This window comes from Wolffia australiana, chromosome 15 (assembly GCF_029677425.1).
Source record: "Wolffia australiana isolate 7733 chromosome 15, ASM2967742v1".
Lineage (NCBI taxonomy): Eukaryota > Viridiplantae > Streptophyta > Magnoliopsida > Alismatales > Araceae > Wolffia > Wolffia australiana.
Genome location: NC_135849.1, coordinates 3,811,679 through 3,825,203, shown reverse-complemented (window position 1 = coordinate 3,825,203; position 13,525 = coordinate 3,811,679). Strand labels below are relative to the sequence as shown.

General features: G+C 40.8%; 1 protein-coding gene across 1 annotated transcript; it reads right to left on the bottom strand.

The window, feature by feature from the left end:
- Positions 1–10,012: 10,012 nt before the first annotated feature.
- Positions 10,013–11,031, bottom strand: LOC144713237 (uncharacterized). The gene has a single exon (XM_078587763.1). The coding sequence runs from the start codon at positions 10,988–10,990 to the stop codon at positions 10,028–10,030; it is 963 nt and encodes a 320-aa protein (XP_078443889.1). The 5' UTR covers positions 10,991–11,031; the 3' UTR covers positions 10,013–10,027.
- Positions 11,032–13,525: the final 2,494 nt, after the last annotated feature.

Here is a 13,525-nt window from a genome sequence, read left to right as displayed (position 1 = left end):
TTTCATCATTACATTACAGTACATGGAAGAAGTTCATTTTTAAATTGTCGACTTTAAAAGTGAAAGATAATAGTCCTCAATATGAGTTAACCCACAATGAAAATTGAACTTAAAGAGAAAGAAAAAAAGGACAAACATTCTTTCCACGGTGTTGAAATGAAGGCATCTCCTAGCACACTTAGTATAAAATGTACAGATGCATTCAACGCCTGTTCCAGAAATGTCTCATAAAAGTATCAAAATGAAATAAGTATAACTACAAATTATTCCAGGACAAAAAGAAGAATAAAATCATTGGCCATTCACAGAAGGTGACGGTGTCCACTAGGATCAGATGAACCACAATGTCACCAAAAATATTGTGTAGAGAATTCGGGAATCGATAATATTATCAAAAATGGTAAACAATGGAGTATTTATTGCCTCATTTAAATTCCCAAAAGGATACTAATAGGAATTAAAAGGCACGAATAGGAATTACAAAGAAGAGTATCCCATTTTTTTAATTATTAAAATCATCAAGTATCGGTAGTGAATCTCATAAGCGTTGACTTCAAATTGTAAATAATTAAAAGAGGAATTAAAGAGCACCTTTAGCATTAGATTGACAAGACAAACACGAGAAAAATACATTTAAAACCAATAAATTTCTTTGTTGACACACATTTCTATGCAGATTTTCTAATCACATTTCACGTTGACACACACGGCCCGTCAAGATAATTATTCAGTCAACTTCACGATTTTTTAACAATGAATTACTCGTTCTGAAGAAAAAGTTCAAAGAAAAAAAATCGAAGAATTGCTGATGTCGAAGATTTCAGGAACATTAAGCCCTAGCAAAGACGTTAAAATTTCCAATCGCTCTCGCAATAAAAAAATTGACAATACAATCAAATAAAACACAACTGAACCAAAAAATAATTCAGGATAGTCTGAGGTGCTTAATGTGATAGAGAAGTATTAAATCGTTCAATCTAGAAGGCCTCAATAGAAGAAATGGAAAATCTGCAAATCCTTCATGAACTACGCCTAAAGACCAGAATCAAATTGAGTTTTCCATTCATAGCAAGCACCGCTGAAGACTTAGAAAGATACCATGGCAAAGGAGTGTATACTGTTCTCGTGTTGGGAAACGAACATAATATCAATGCGATTGAGCAACAAGGCCCAGAGATGCCAAAGCATAGGATCAATTCAGACAAAATTGAAGATAAAATATTCATAGTTTTGCAAAAACACTCAGAGATCATGACAACAAGGTGATGGTGCACGCCATCAACGATGGTCAACGACGTCATCCGCGCCACGCGTCTACGACGTCGACGACCAGGTGAACGACGCTTGAAAAATTGCTTTATTTCATCACTCTTTTCTCGCGTGTTTTGTCTTTTTCCATACTCGCCATCGTGATTTTGTCACGTTCGTCACGTGTTCCGTCCGTCCACCGTTTTATCATCAAGGGGGAGGAGCCTCCCATTGCCCCCTTTTCCCTTGATTCCCCTCTTTTTTTTATTTCTTTAATTTCCCCTTTTTATCTTGTAATGGGGGCCCAATTTATAAGGGCCCCTTTAATGGATCTCATCTCCGCTTTTGTTGACCCATTTAGGGGGGCCCAAACCTCTCCCCGATATAAAGTAAGAGGGGGGCGCCCTAAAAAAATCAGACCAGGAAGAGAAAAGTTGGGTTTTTAGTCTATCTTGGTCTCACCATTTAGAAAATAAAAAATAGGGAGAAAATCAAGAAAAAAATAAAGAGAAGAGAGGAGAGAGAATGGGCGGAATGGAACGTTGTCGGGTTTGCGCATATTTTTTCCTGCCTGCATGCCTGTTCAAAGGCTATGTTCGACGGAGCCGCCATCGGAGCCCTAGGTGGCCGCTGCCGGCGGCGCGCCACACCCTGTAGTGGGCGCCGCCACAAGCACTGGGCACCGCAGCCAGCAGTGGGCGCCAGCACCAGTAGCGGGCGCTGCCACCAGTAGGGAGCACCGCCGCGACCAGTGGGCGCCCCCAGTAGTAGGTGCCGCCGCAAGCAGCGAGAGCCGCCACGAGCAGCGGGCGCCGCCGCCAGTAGTGGGCGCTGCAATCGACGCCGACCCGCAATGCCTCGATGAACGAGTATGTTCGCTACGTGCGAGCCCTATGGATAGATTCTTTTCGGCCGTAGACGCCTTCGTCGCTCTAACGAGGTTCGAGAGACCACCATCGCCCCACCTGGTGACCCATCCAATCTTGGAGCTCGGCGCCTCCCTCGAGTCGGAGCCTACACGTATGACACGTAGGACATTCAACGCATCATAGTTACACTGACCCGTTAGGGTTTACAACTGTCAGACGATGACACTGACATAGTTCGATACCATCATCCCTTATCGACACCAAACCATCATATTCGGTGTCGACCGGACGACGTCCCCGATGACGTCCGACATCACAAGGTTGATGCAAGATAACTCAAAGATCCAAAAGATAAACTCCCTTCCTGGAACTCAAAGGGAAACTAAAAATTCAGAATGAGGGACAACAATTCCCAATCCGAATCCCTTGCTTAAACCAAAAAAAAACCATCAACATACACGACGGAAGATGCGTGCACATGCACCTTTTGAATCAAAATTCCTGAAAAACAATCAGAAGGTAGTGTCGGTTTCCTTGAATTCTTGGCAAAGAAGATCCAAATTGTGCATTTCAGAGTTCCACACATTATATATAGAAAAGAGGTTAATGTGATGATCACAACACAAACGCACAAATGCACAAATCGCTTGATGGCACAGCTGATCGGAATCAATCAAACTATGAAAAAATGGGATGCAATACAGAGACGAAATAATTAAGCCATCGAATGATATTGAGATGGGGGAGAATATTCAGAGATCCACTCAAGCTGAGAACATACCTCAATGTCAAAGAAGCTGTGGAGGATCGCCCTGGGCTTGGTGGCCTTCTTCTTCCTTCAAAGTTCCAGAGGATGCCCTAAGTCTTTACATTTCAAAGAGATAAGCTTGTAACTAGAAAATTAATATATTACATTTTTTCGTCTGCGTCGAAGGACGGGACGGTTTTGAGCCTGGATGGGACAAAAATCCATCCTGAGATTATTGGACAGGATGGTTTTTTGGTCGGTGGGCAAAAAACTGTCCTGCCCTTCGCCCCTATGGTAACAGTGGACGTAGGACAGGTGAATTTTGTCCCGTCCCGTCCTTCGTCCACTTCCGCGATGATCCGGCACAATAATGACAACCATCGATGATAGGGATGCTTTCATTGATGATAGGGAAGACGACTGACAATCTTGAGGATTGTGAACATCAACAATTGAGCATAAAAATTTTTCCCCAATGAGAATGATAATCATGGGCAATGAGGATGACAATTGTTGATGATGGGATGACCACCACGGATGATAGGCACGATGATCCTTGATAATGGGGATAACGACCATTGTTGATGGAGACAATAATATCATCAATGACGGGATGACAACCTTCATGGAAAAGTGAGGAGACTGTCATTGACAACTGGGAGGAGGACCACCATGAATGGAGATGATGATTGTTGTCAACAGGAATGGTGATTGTCGCTAAGGGGGATGCCTAAGTCATCGACTGGGACAATGACCATCATGGATAGGGTTGTCAGACTCTCACTATCATCATCAAACTGTTGCTAACAAGCTCTCTTGTGCACTCATTCTCTGCCTCTTGCTCTTACAATCTCTCTCTTTTACTCTCTCTTTTTTCTCCATGTCTCTTTCTCACTCCATCTCTTTATGTCTCAGCTGTTGCGCACTCTCACTCTCTCTCATTCTCTATCTCTCTCATTCTCTCCCTCACCCACTATCGCTCTCAATTTTCTCACTTTATCTTTCTCACTCTCTTTCTCTTTTCTCACTATACCTCTCTCCTTATCTTTCTGTCTTACTCTTTTAGTGTATATTTCTTGCTCACTCTCTCTTTCTCTCTCTATCCCTCTTATACTCTCTTTCTCTCATTCTCTCCCTATCTCTCTTGCCTTCTCTGTCTATTTGTCAATGAATATCTCTCTTTGTCACTCCTTACTCTCTCTGTCCCTCTTATTCTCCCTCTATTTCTCTCATTCTATGTCCATCTCAATTGCATTCTTTGTCTCTTTCTCTTGCTCTCTCTGTCTCTCATGTCTTTCTCTTGCTCTCTCTATCTCCCATGTCTTTCTCCCACTCTTTCTCTCTCTCCCTCTCACTCTTGCTCTCACCCTCTCTATGCAGATTCAGTGCGTTATGAATGTCAAATGTTCCATTTTTCTCTCATTGTTTCACTCTCTTTATTTTCTCTATCTCTCTTTCTCCCTTCCTATGTTACAGACTCAATGCGTATTCTTTCCCAAACTCTCAGAATTTTGAATCACTCTAACAGCGTTTCATTGATTACAACTATTAAAATTTTATAATCAACAGATACTTTCTCCATATTTCAGATCTCATTATTTTGTTTTAATCTATTGTATAAATCAGAGATATTTTTACTTTTTAAAGATGCCAATATTCCTATCATATTCAAATGTAGTCCAAATAGACTTTGGCTCATAGGTAGGCTTCTTGGATGGATGAATGATTGATGTAACATGATGGATGCCAGGATCGAACGACTCAGTTTACACAAAGAGGGTGAGGGCAATCATGTCATGTAGTGGAAACGATTAATGTGGACATAATGCAAGTGATGATGCAATGATGAAGTCCATGAGAAATATAAGTCTGATGTTGTGGAAGAACAACTACCACTAGGCTAAGGTAAGTGTGACCTGGGAATACCACTAGGCTCTCGATGACCCGGAGCAAAGGTTGAGGGGAGATGGTGTGAGTACAACTATTGCCGGTCGTGCGAGTACCTTTCCAAGTGCCAACCAAGATTGTACCAATAGAAACCTATTCCCATTGATGTTTTCCTATCTATCACAGCCTAACTAGGATGATGGAGACACGCTTGGAATGCATTGAAAGAACTACTTGAACGCGTATAAGGGAAGAAGTGTGGGCTTACCACATTCGTGACGGCTGGCCTAACTTTTGTATCATCGATAACATGGCTGGCAGGTGACCTGGCGAGCGGTCGAACGATGATAAGTGGTGATGGGGGAACTGATGGATGACGACAGCGACAAGAGCAGCAACAATGGTGGCGTGCGTGGTGGCAGTGTTGATGAGCGCGGAAGCATTATTGATGATGCAACACCAAAGTGGCGCGGAAGCATTTTCATCAATCTTTTTTTTCTCCTCTTTATATGGACGGGCCCAACCTTTGATATGTGCAAATATGGGCCTCTCCCCTTAGGAATAGAGGGGAGAAGGCCCAATTAAGAGTAACTAGAGCCTTCTAATAGGAGAGAGAAACCCACTAATAAGCTCACACCTGGGCTCATGCACGCGCAAACGTGTAGGTCCATACAGCAGTCCAGACACGTGCAAACAAACAGAAAACAGACATGTACTGACATATAAGGCCTACTATACAAGGAAAATAAGGAAAGATAACGCCAAATCTTTATGGCCTATTGACTAGCTGGGTACTGTGAAGGCTGGGTCTCGCACGTGAGTCCTCCCACGATGAAGTCGTTCACTGAGGTCTTCAAAGCTGGATGGTCCTCCATCAGTGACCGTCATCTGTTCCATCCAATGTTGTCATCCGTTGTCATATGGAGAAATGTATAGAGGAGAAAAAAAATTGAATTCAGTCATTAGTTGTCCACCACAATTAAGTGATTACTAATGATGAAATGATCAAACAGAGGATGAGAAAGACGGATGATGTTTAGAATGACAAAACTATGGATAAATAATTAAAGAATAAAAATATAATATTAAAAGATCTTGAGAAACGATTGGATCATGACCATCGATGACATAGAAAAGTACAAAGGATGATTGGGACGAGAATCATTCACGGCGCACACTATTGAGTAGTCAACATCCTCAAATGAGTCAGCCAACTCGCTACAGCCAGCACTGAGTTTCTTAGGGACTTAATCAAGATTAGATAGAAATAAATCATTAAGTATTACATACTCATTAGAGATTTAGCCGATAGGATTAAACATAGGTTTAAACATAAACTAGGATTAAAGATAGAAGGCGAGGATCAAATCCTAGATAGGAACAGCTAAGACTGATTCATATATATCCTTTATAATGGGCAGGCTTAAACGACCGATGAACGGCTAAGATCAGATCGCATATATCCGTTATAATGTGCAGGATTAAAACACCAATTTGAATATATAGATCTGTTATGAAAAATTATAACAGATAAAATATAAAACTTAAAATTTCTATTAAAAGATAATATACAATATTATAAATAATACAACCAATGTAATTTTTTAATCTTGACGAATACAATGATCTCTCAACCACCACTCTCTGTGTGTTTCTTCCTCCTTCTCTCTTCTCCCTATCTTCTACCTCTTTCTTCTTCTTTCTCGTTCGAATATTGTTTACACACACCACTGTCTATGATGGGGATATCAACTGTAAACAAGGGGAATGATAACCATTGACAACGTTGATAATGAACTAAAAATGATGATGATGGGGACGAGGATCCCAACCATGTCAGCAGTGTCAAAGACTGTCGACAGCGGGTACCGCAATCATCGAAGAAGGATAACAATGACCCTCAATTGCCAACGACAGGGATAACAATTGTGGACGATGGGGTCGACAACTGTTCACAAAGGTTGTCTGTCTTTCAGTATTTCTCGCTATCTCTCTGCTATCATGCCCTCTCTCTATCTCTCAATCTTCCACTACTCCTCATTCTTTCTCTCTCTCTCCCTCTATTTCCCTATCCCTTCTCTCTCTCTCTCTCTCTCTCTCTCTCTCTCTCTCTCTCTCTCTCTCTCTCTCTCTCTCTCTCTCTCTCTCTCTCTCTCTCTCTCTCTCTCTCGTTCTCACTCTCTCAATCTTTCTCTCAGTGTCTTTCTCTCTCTCCTCTCTCTTCCTTCTCTCTATCTTTCAATGGATATGTTTATCTCTCTATATCTATCTGTCTCTCAGTGTCTCTCTAAATCTTTTTAGATTAATCTGGATCTATCTTTGTCTCTATTGCTCTCTCTCTCAATATTTCTCTCTCTCTCTCTCTCTCTCTCTCTCTCTCTCTCTCTCTCTCTTTTTCTCTTTCTCTGCCACCATTTCAACTGTTATTTATCTTGCTCTATCTCTCTTTCATTTCTCCTATCAGTGTATTTCTCTCCACCTTTCTGTCTATATCACTCTCTCTCTATCACTCTGTTTGCATATTTCGGTTCCATTTTTATCATCAAACAAATGACGGAAGGGGACTGATGATGATGAAATTGGGGTGGATGACAATTCAGTTGAAATAAACTTCCATGGAAAGATGACTGAATGAATGTCCATTCAGTTCCATTCCATAAGTCTAAATTTGTCAGCCATCTTTTGTCAAAGAAGCCAACAGGTGGGTAGAAAATTTCAAGTTTCTCTCTGCTTAATTCTTCCATTTCTAACCTTCTATCTCATTTTTGTCTTTAACTACTTCACCTGGAATTTTTACTGAAATGATTGATCTAAGAAATATAAAATAAAGTCTTGAATTCAATGCTTCAAATTAATTTCAAGATAAACAACACACAACAGCTTTTATTAGATATTCAGTTCCATGATTATCAAAAATTTGGTTTTATTCTTGATGTAAATTAGAAAATATGATTAAAAAATATTCAGTACAAATCTCAGGCGACTTGAGGAAAAAACAGGGAACATCACAACTAAATTTCATAATTTCATAAACTAATGAGCCAATAATTATTTTTTATTATCATGAAAATGAATATTAGTACGAATTTAGTTTCCTCACTAAACATATTAGGAACAAGTAACATAGATCTAAATTCGTCTATTTTTTTGGATTTTATCTGACTCATAATTAATCAAATCATAGAAAAACATATCTACATGAAATATCAATATTTGATTAAATATGTGTTTACATATTATTTTATAATTAAATTTATTTTTTTAATTAAAAATATCAAATAATACAAAAAATAAGATAATATGATTGTGATGTTTTCATATTTTTGAGACAAATTGTTCCAATTATTTCAGGATATTCACAAAAACGTTTTTACTTGTTCCAACCAAAAAAGTAAGTAAAACATTATGAATGTTTTCCAAAGAAAATAGTTAATATATAATGTCATACTTTTTAGGTTGTACAAATGGAATTTCCTTTCAGGTATTTGTTTCTGACAAGAGATGTTAGTTTACATGAATGAGGTTGGACATAATATTTACTAATTTAAAACTCCATTTATATCCAAATTTGTGTAGTTCAGAATTTACTTTTTGCTGAATTGAATTCTCGTTGACAAAAAAATGGTTAGTTGAAACAATACAATTCATGATAATAATTGCAATGTATAAGAATGTATGCTTTATTACATAGTTTGTATTTAGTTATGGACTTACACTTGTTTTAGTTTGGTGGTGAAAATAGGTGAAATGAAATAGTTAACTATTATAACTCTCTGAATTTAATTATTTATGAGACTCACCCCCACTTGACTACTGTGACCAAAGTGGATAAAATCTGACATTTATTCTTAGGCTATTAATTATGTATGCAAATGGAGAGAAGACTAGTTGCCCAAGCCTTTGAAGTAATGCTTAAGGTGAACTAAGGCATATTTATGAGTGGATCTTCAAAATTTAAGTAGGAAGTTTCTTATTGAGTTGAAATGATGCAAGGACATGGATTTCGGCCGCGAAAGAGCCATAATTTGGCCTTACATAGCATTTGGTTTAAGGTTGGATGTGTGCAATAATATCAAATTTTCCATAATACCTGGTATATATGGATTCAATCCATCCGAAGGGGATAATGAGAGAGTAAATTTGACTTAAATATATTCTTGAGTATTTTTCAAGGCATTTTTATATATCTTTATTTTTATCTATTTCTTGGAAGAAAATTTTCTAAACTGAAGGGAAAATACTTAGAGATATTTGAAATAAATGCTTATAAATATTGGGGATTTTTTAAGGATAAATTGAATATAAATAATTTCAAATACTTTTGTTTAGTCCTCTATTAGTGAAATTGTGGGAAGATGAATTAGGTGGTGGCATCTAGTGGAGAAAAATGTTGTCGTTTTTGCTAGATTTAGAATATGTTCTTTAGGCTCGTTCAACTCTATCCCTAAGCACAAAGGACACAGACCAAGTCTGATTGATGGAGCATGATCTCACTGTCAGCGTGTGAATAGCATCGCCCTGCAGCTCACACCCGCAGGCCACAACGATGCAGTTGATCGTTCCTCGGTCCCCCCCTTGCAGGTGCGCTTATGATGACTGCATGCGCTACTTTAATATATATACATAAATATTTATTAACCGTGGTTGTATTAATCGATGAGCAAATCCATAATAGATGACTATGTCGTGCTGATATTTGGAATGTTTAGTGAGAGAGCCCATGGCCAAATCTTCATAAATAAATGTCCAGTTTATTTGTAATTAGGAAATAAACCTTGTAATAGTTGTTTATGTTTTTAGCCTTTATTCATATCTATTATATAAATAGTGTGCATGTGTTCCATGTCAGTTAAGTATTGGTTTATTTAAGTCTCCTCTGGATGGTTCCTTATTATGCTATTTCTAATTGAATGATCTTGAGTGCGTCAACCAATGGCAACTCGTGCTGAGTGTAAGTAGAAGTATTTACACTTCGTAAAAAGAGCACAATGGTGACAATAGGGAAGACACACAGAGAGAGAGTGTGTGTGTGTGAGATTGTGAGAGAATGATACATGTAGGCAGAAAGAGAGGTGGAGAGAATATGAAACAATAAGCAAAATAAAAATAAGAAAAAAGCACTTGTTTCACTGCTCCATAAACACGTACACAACTCTGTCAAAACAGAAAACCCACTTTAGCACAGAGATTTTCTAGCAATGCATGCCCAAGAGCCATTTTATTTGTAGCATGATTCCTCACAAACAAACACAAGGACCCATTGAACGCTTCCAAATCACCACTTATTGTAAGGTGGCGGCGGGGATTTGTAGTAGTATACGGGTGGCAGTGGGGGCGATGGTGGCGGCGGGGACTTGTACTTGTAAGGAGGAGGAGGAGAGGGAGATGGTGGTGGAGGAGACTTGTACTGATACGGCGGTGGTGGCGAAGGAGAGGGAGGAGGCGGGGACTTGTACTTATATGGGGGCGGCGGGGATGGAGATGGCGGAGGTGGGGACTTGTACTTGTAAGGGGGAGGAGGAGAAGGCGACGGCGGAGGTGGGGACTTGTACCTGTAAGGCGGAGGAGGAGAAGGAGATGGTGGCGGCGGGGACTTGTACTTGTACGGCGGCGGTGGGGATGGAGATGGTGGTGGGGGTGACTTGTACTTGTAAGGAGGTGGAGGAGATGGAGATGGCGGAGGTGGGGACTTGTACTTGTAGGGGGGAGGAGGAGATGGCGATGGCGGTTGGGGGGACTTGTACCTGTAAGGGGGAGGAGACTTGTACTGATACGGCGGTGGTGGCCAAGGAGAGGGAGGAGGCGGGGACTTGTACTTATATGGGGACGGCGGGGATGGAGATGGCGGAGGTGGGGACTTGTACTTGTAGGGGGGAGGAGGAGAAGGCGACGGCGGAGGTGGGGACTTGTACCTGTAAGGCAGAGGAGGAGATGGAGATGGTCGTGGGGGGCACTTGTACTTGTGCGGAGGAGGAGGAGATGGGGACGAAGGAGGGGGGGACTTGTACTTGTAAGATGGCGGGGGAGGAGATGGCGATGGCGGCGGGGGGGACTTGTACTTGTATGGAGGCGGTGGAGAAGGAGGAGGAGGAGGCGGAGACTTGTACTTGTATGGCGGGGGAGGTGAGGTGTAACTGTAATGCTTGTCGTTTGCAGAAACAGTAGCAACGGCAAGGCAGAGCGCCGCTAAGACAAAGAGGATGCGGTGCATCTGCACTGCCATGGCAGCGCTTGACATCCTCGGAGCTCCGCTGGCGAGCTCCTTGTTCAGAGCTCGTTGCTCCTATTTGGGCTTCGCTCTCCCCTCTTTATAGGCAAAGCCATGAGAAGTAGGAGAGTAATAATCTCCCTTAAGGCCCTCTATTTCAACGTTACCCTCCGGCCTAGTCAAATTTGGCCTCTATTGCCGTCTGAAAGCGTTTGCCACTGCAGAGGCGTTAGGTTTAAGTGGGACACGAGCTAGACGACCATCCTTTTCATCTGACCTTGGAGTTTTTTGCTTTAGCCCGTAAAAAATAAAATGATGTATGTCTAGAACTCTCCGAGCTCTGTTGGAATGAAGAGGAAAGAGTTCCTGTCATTTACTAATACAGAGCATTCTACCTGAATTTGAGCGAATCCGTTGAAGTTTTTCCCAAGCAGATTGGTTTTGGGTAAATTATCATTTCAATTTGGGGAATACTACGAAACAGCATGAACTCTCATTTTTGTCAGCCAGGCAGCATAAACTTTCATACATGTTCAAAAAATAGCACACACCAATAAGAAGACGCCAAGTGGCGTCTTCTTTTTTTTTCCATCAATGGTCAACTGCTAACGTGGTAGCCAGGTGGCTTCCACCGTGGTAGTCAGGTGGACTCTACGGTGGCATCCACATCTCCGGCCGCCAACGCCGCAGCGCGTCTCTCTCTCTCTCTCTCCCTCTCTCTCTCTCTCTCTATCTCTATCTCTATCTCTATCTATCCATCTCTCTCTATCTCTCTCTCTCTCTATCTCTATCTATCTATCTCTCTCTATCTCTCTCTCTCTATCTATCTCTCTCTCTATCTCTCTCTCTCTATCTATCCATGTCTCTATATCTCTATATCTCTCTATCTCTCTCCCCTCGAGTATATAAATAGCATGTGAACATCCCATCAAGCCCAATTTGCGCCATTTTTCTCTCTCCTCAATGCCGCATCATCTTTATCTCTCTTGAAGATCAATTTTCACTCTCTCCTCAACGCCGAATCATCTTTCCCTTTCTTGAAGATTGATTTTCTCTCTCTCCTCTCGCCTGGGATGAGCTTCTATTTCCATCCACTTGCAGGCAGGTATAGAGGCATTTTTTACGACGTTTGAGCGTCGGCGGCGGCCGGAGAGGGTCTCAGGACGCCGTCCGAAGAGGGTGTCCAATATCGATATTTCAATATCCATATTTGGATATCGATATCGATATTGGGACATCCATATCAATATGGGAATATTGATATCGATATTCCCGATATCCATATTTGGACATTTGGATATTGATATCGATACTTTGGATTTCCATATTTGCACATCGATATCAATATTCCATGATATCCATATTTGGATATCGATATCGATAATTTAGATTTGGATATTTGGACATCGATATCGACATTCCACGATAACAATATTTTGACAGCGATATCCATTTTATAGATTTCCATATTTGGATATCGATATCGACATTTTAGATTTCCATATTTGGACATCGATATTGATATTTTAGTGCAGGACATAAGAATCCTCCTGTGTCGTGCACCTCTAAGATATTCAGCCAAAGCAAAGGAGAATGTAAGTATCCTATTCATAACTAAATTTCCTCTGTCTAATTAATTAAACTATTCTTTTGTATCCTTTTGTCCAATAGGGCTGATGACCGAAGTATTGTTTTTGGTTCGGATTCAAGCGATGTGTGCTCAAGTGATCTCGATGGATATTTAAGAGAAGAATGGAATGAAGAATTTGTTGAGGGGCAGAGGGGTAGAAGAGAAGAATGTCAAGAAGAGTTATATGGTGATGAAGAGGGTGAAAATATTTTGGCCACACACAGCGGTACAAGATATGATCCTGGGTGCCCCATCGATAATATTACAATTCAATTGGGCATGACATTTGAATCAGATTCACAATTTAAAGCAGCCGTGAAGAACTGCGCCATATGCAATGGGTTCAATGTTAGGTTTCAAAGGTCTACGGAGAATATAGTGGAAGTTGTATGCCAGGAACATTGTCCATGGAGGATATATGCTAGTTGGGGTTCTACGAGGGAGGCCTTTGTCATAAAGTCAGTAAATGATGAACATAGGTGCAATAGGGCCCCCACGAATATACAAGCCGATTATCGTTGGATTGCAGAACACTTCTTAGAGACTATTCGAAGGGATATGAATTATAAGGTAGCAGATATGGTGCGAGAATTGCACGAAAAGTATGGAATCATAGTTTCACGAGGCACCTATTATAATGCAAGGTCTTGGGCGCACAAGATGCTTCAAGGTTCTTTAAATGAGCATTATCACATGCTACCCTGCTGTGTGGCCGAGTTACAAAAAGTGAATAGGAATAGTACTTTCCAGTTGGAGGTGGAGCACAACATTCATAATTCTTTGGCTAGGTTTAACAGACTCTATATTTGCTTCGAATCTCTAGCGAGGGGGTTCTTTGAGGGTTGTAGACCAGTGATTGGGTTGGATGGTTGTTTTTTGAAAATCGAATTGAAAGGGCAGTTGTTGAGCGACGTGGGGAGGGGTGGGAATAACCA

Excerpts from the sequence above, each read along its gene's own strand:
- LOC144713237 (XM_078587763.1), bottom strand. The coding sequence starts at position 10,990 with ATGTCAAGCGCTGCCATGGCAGTGCAGATGCACCGCATCCTCTTTGTC.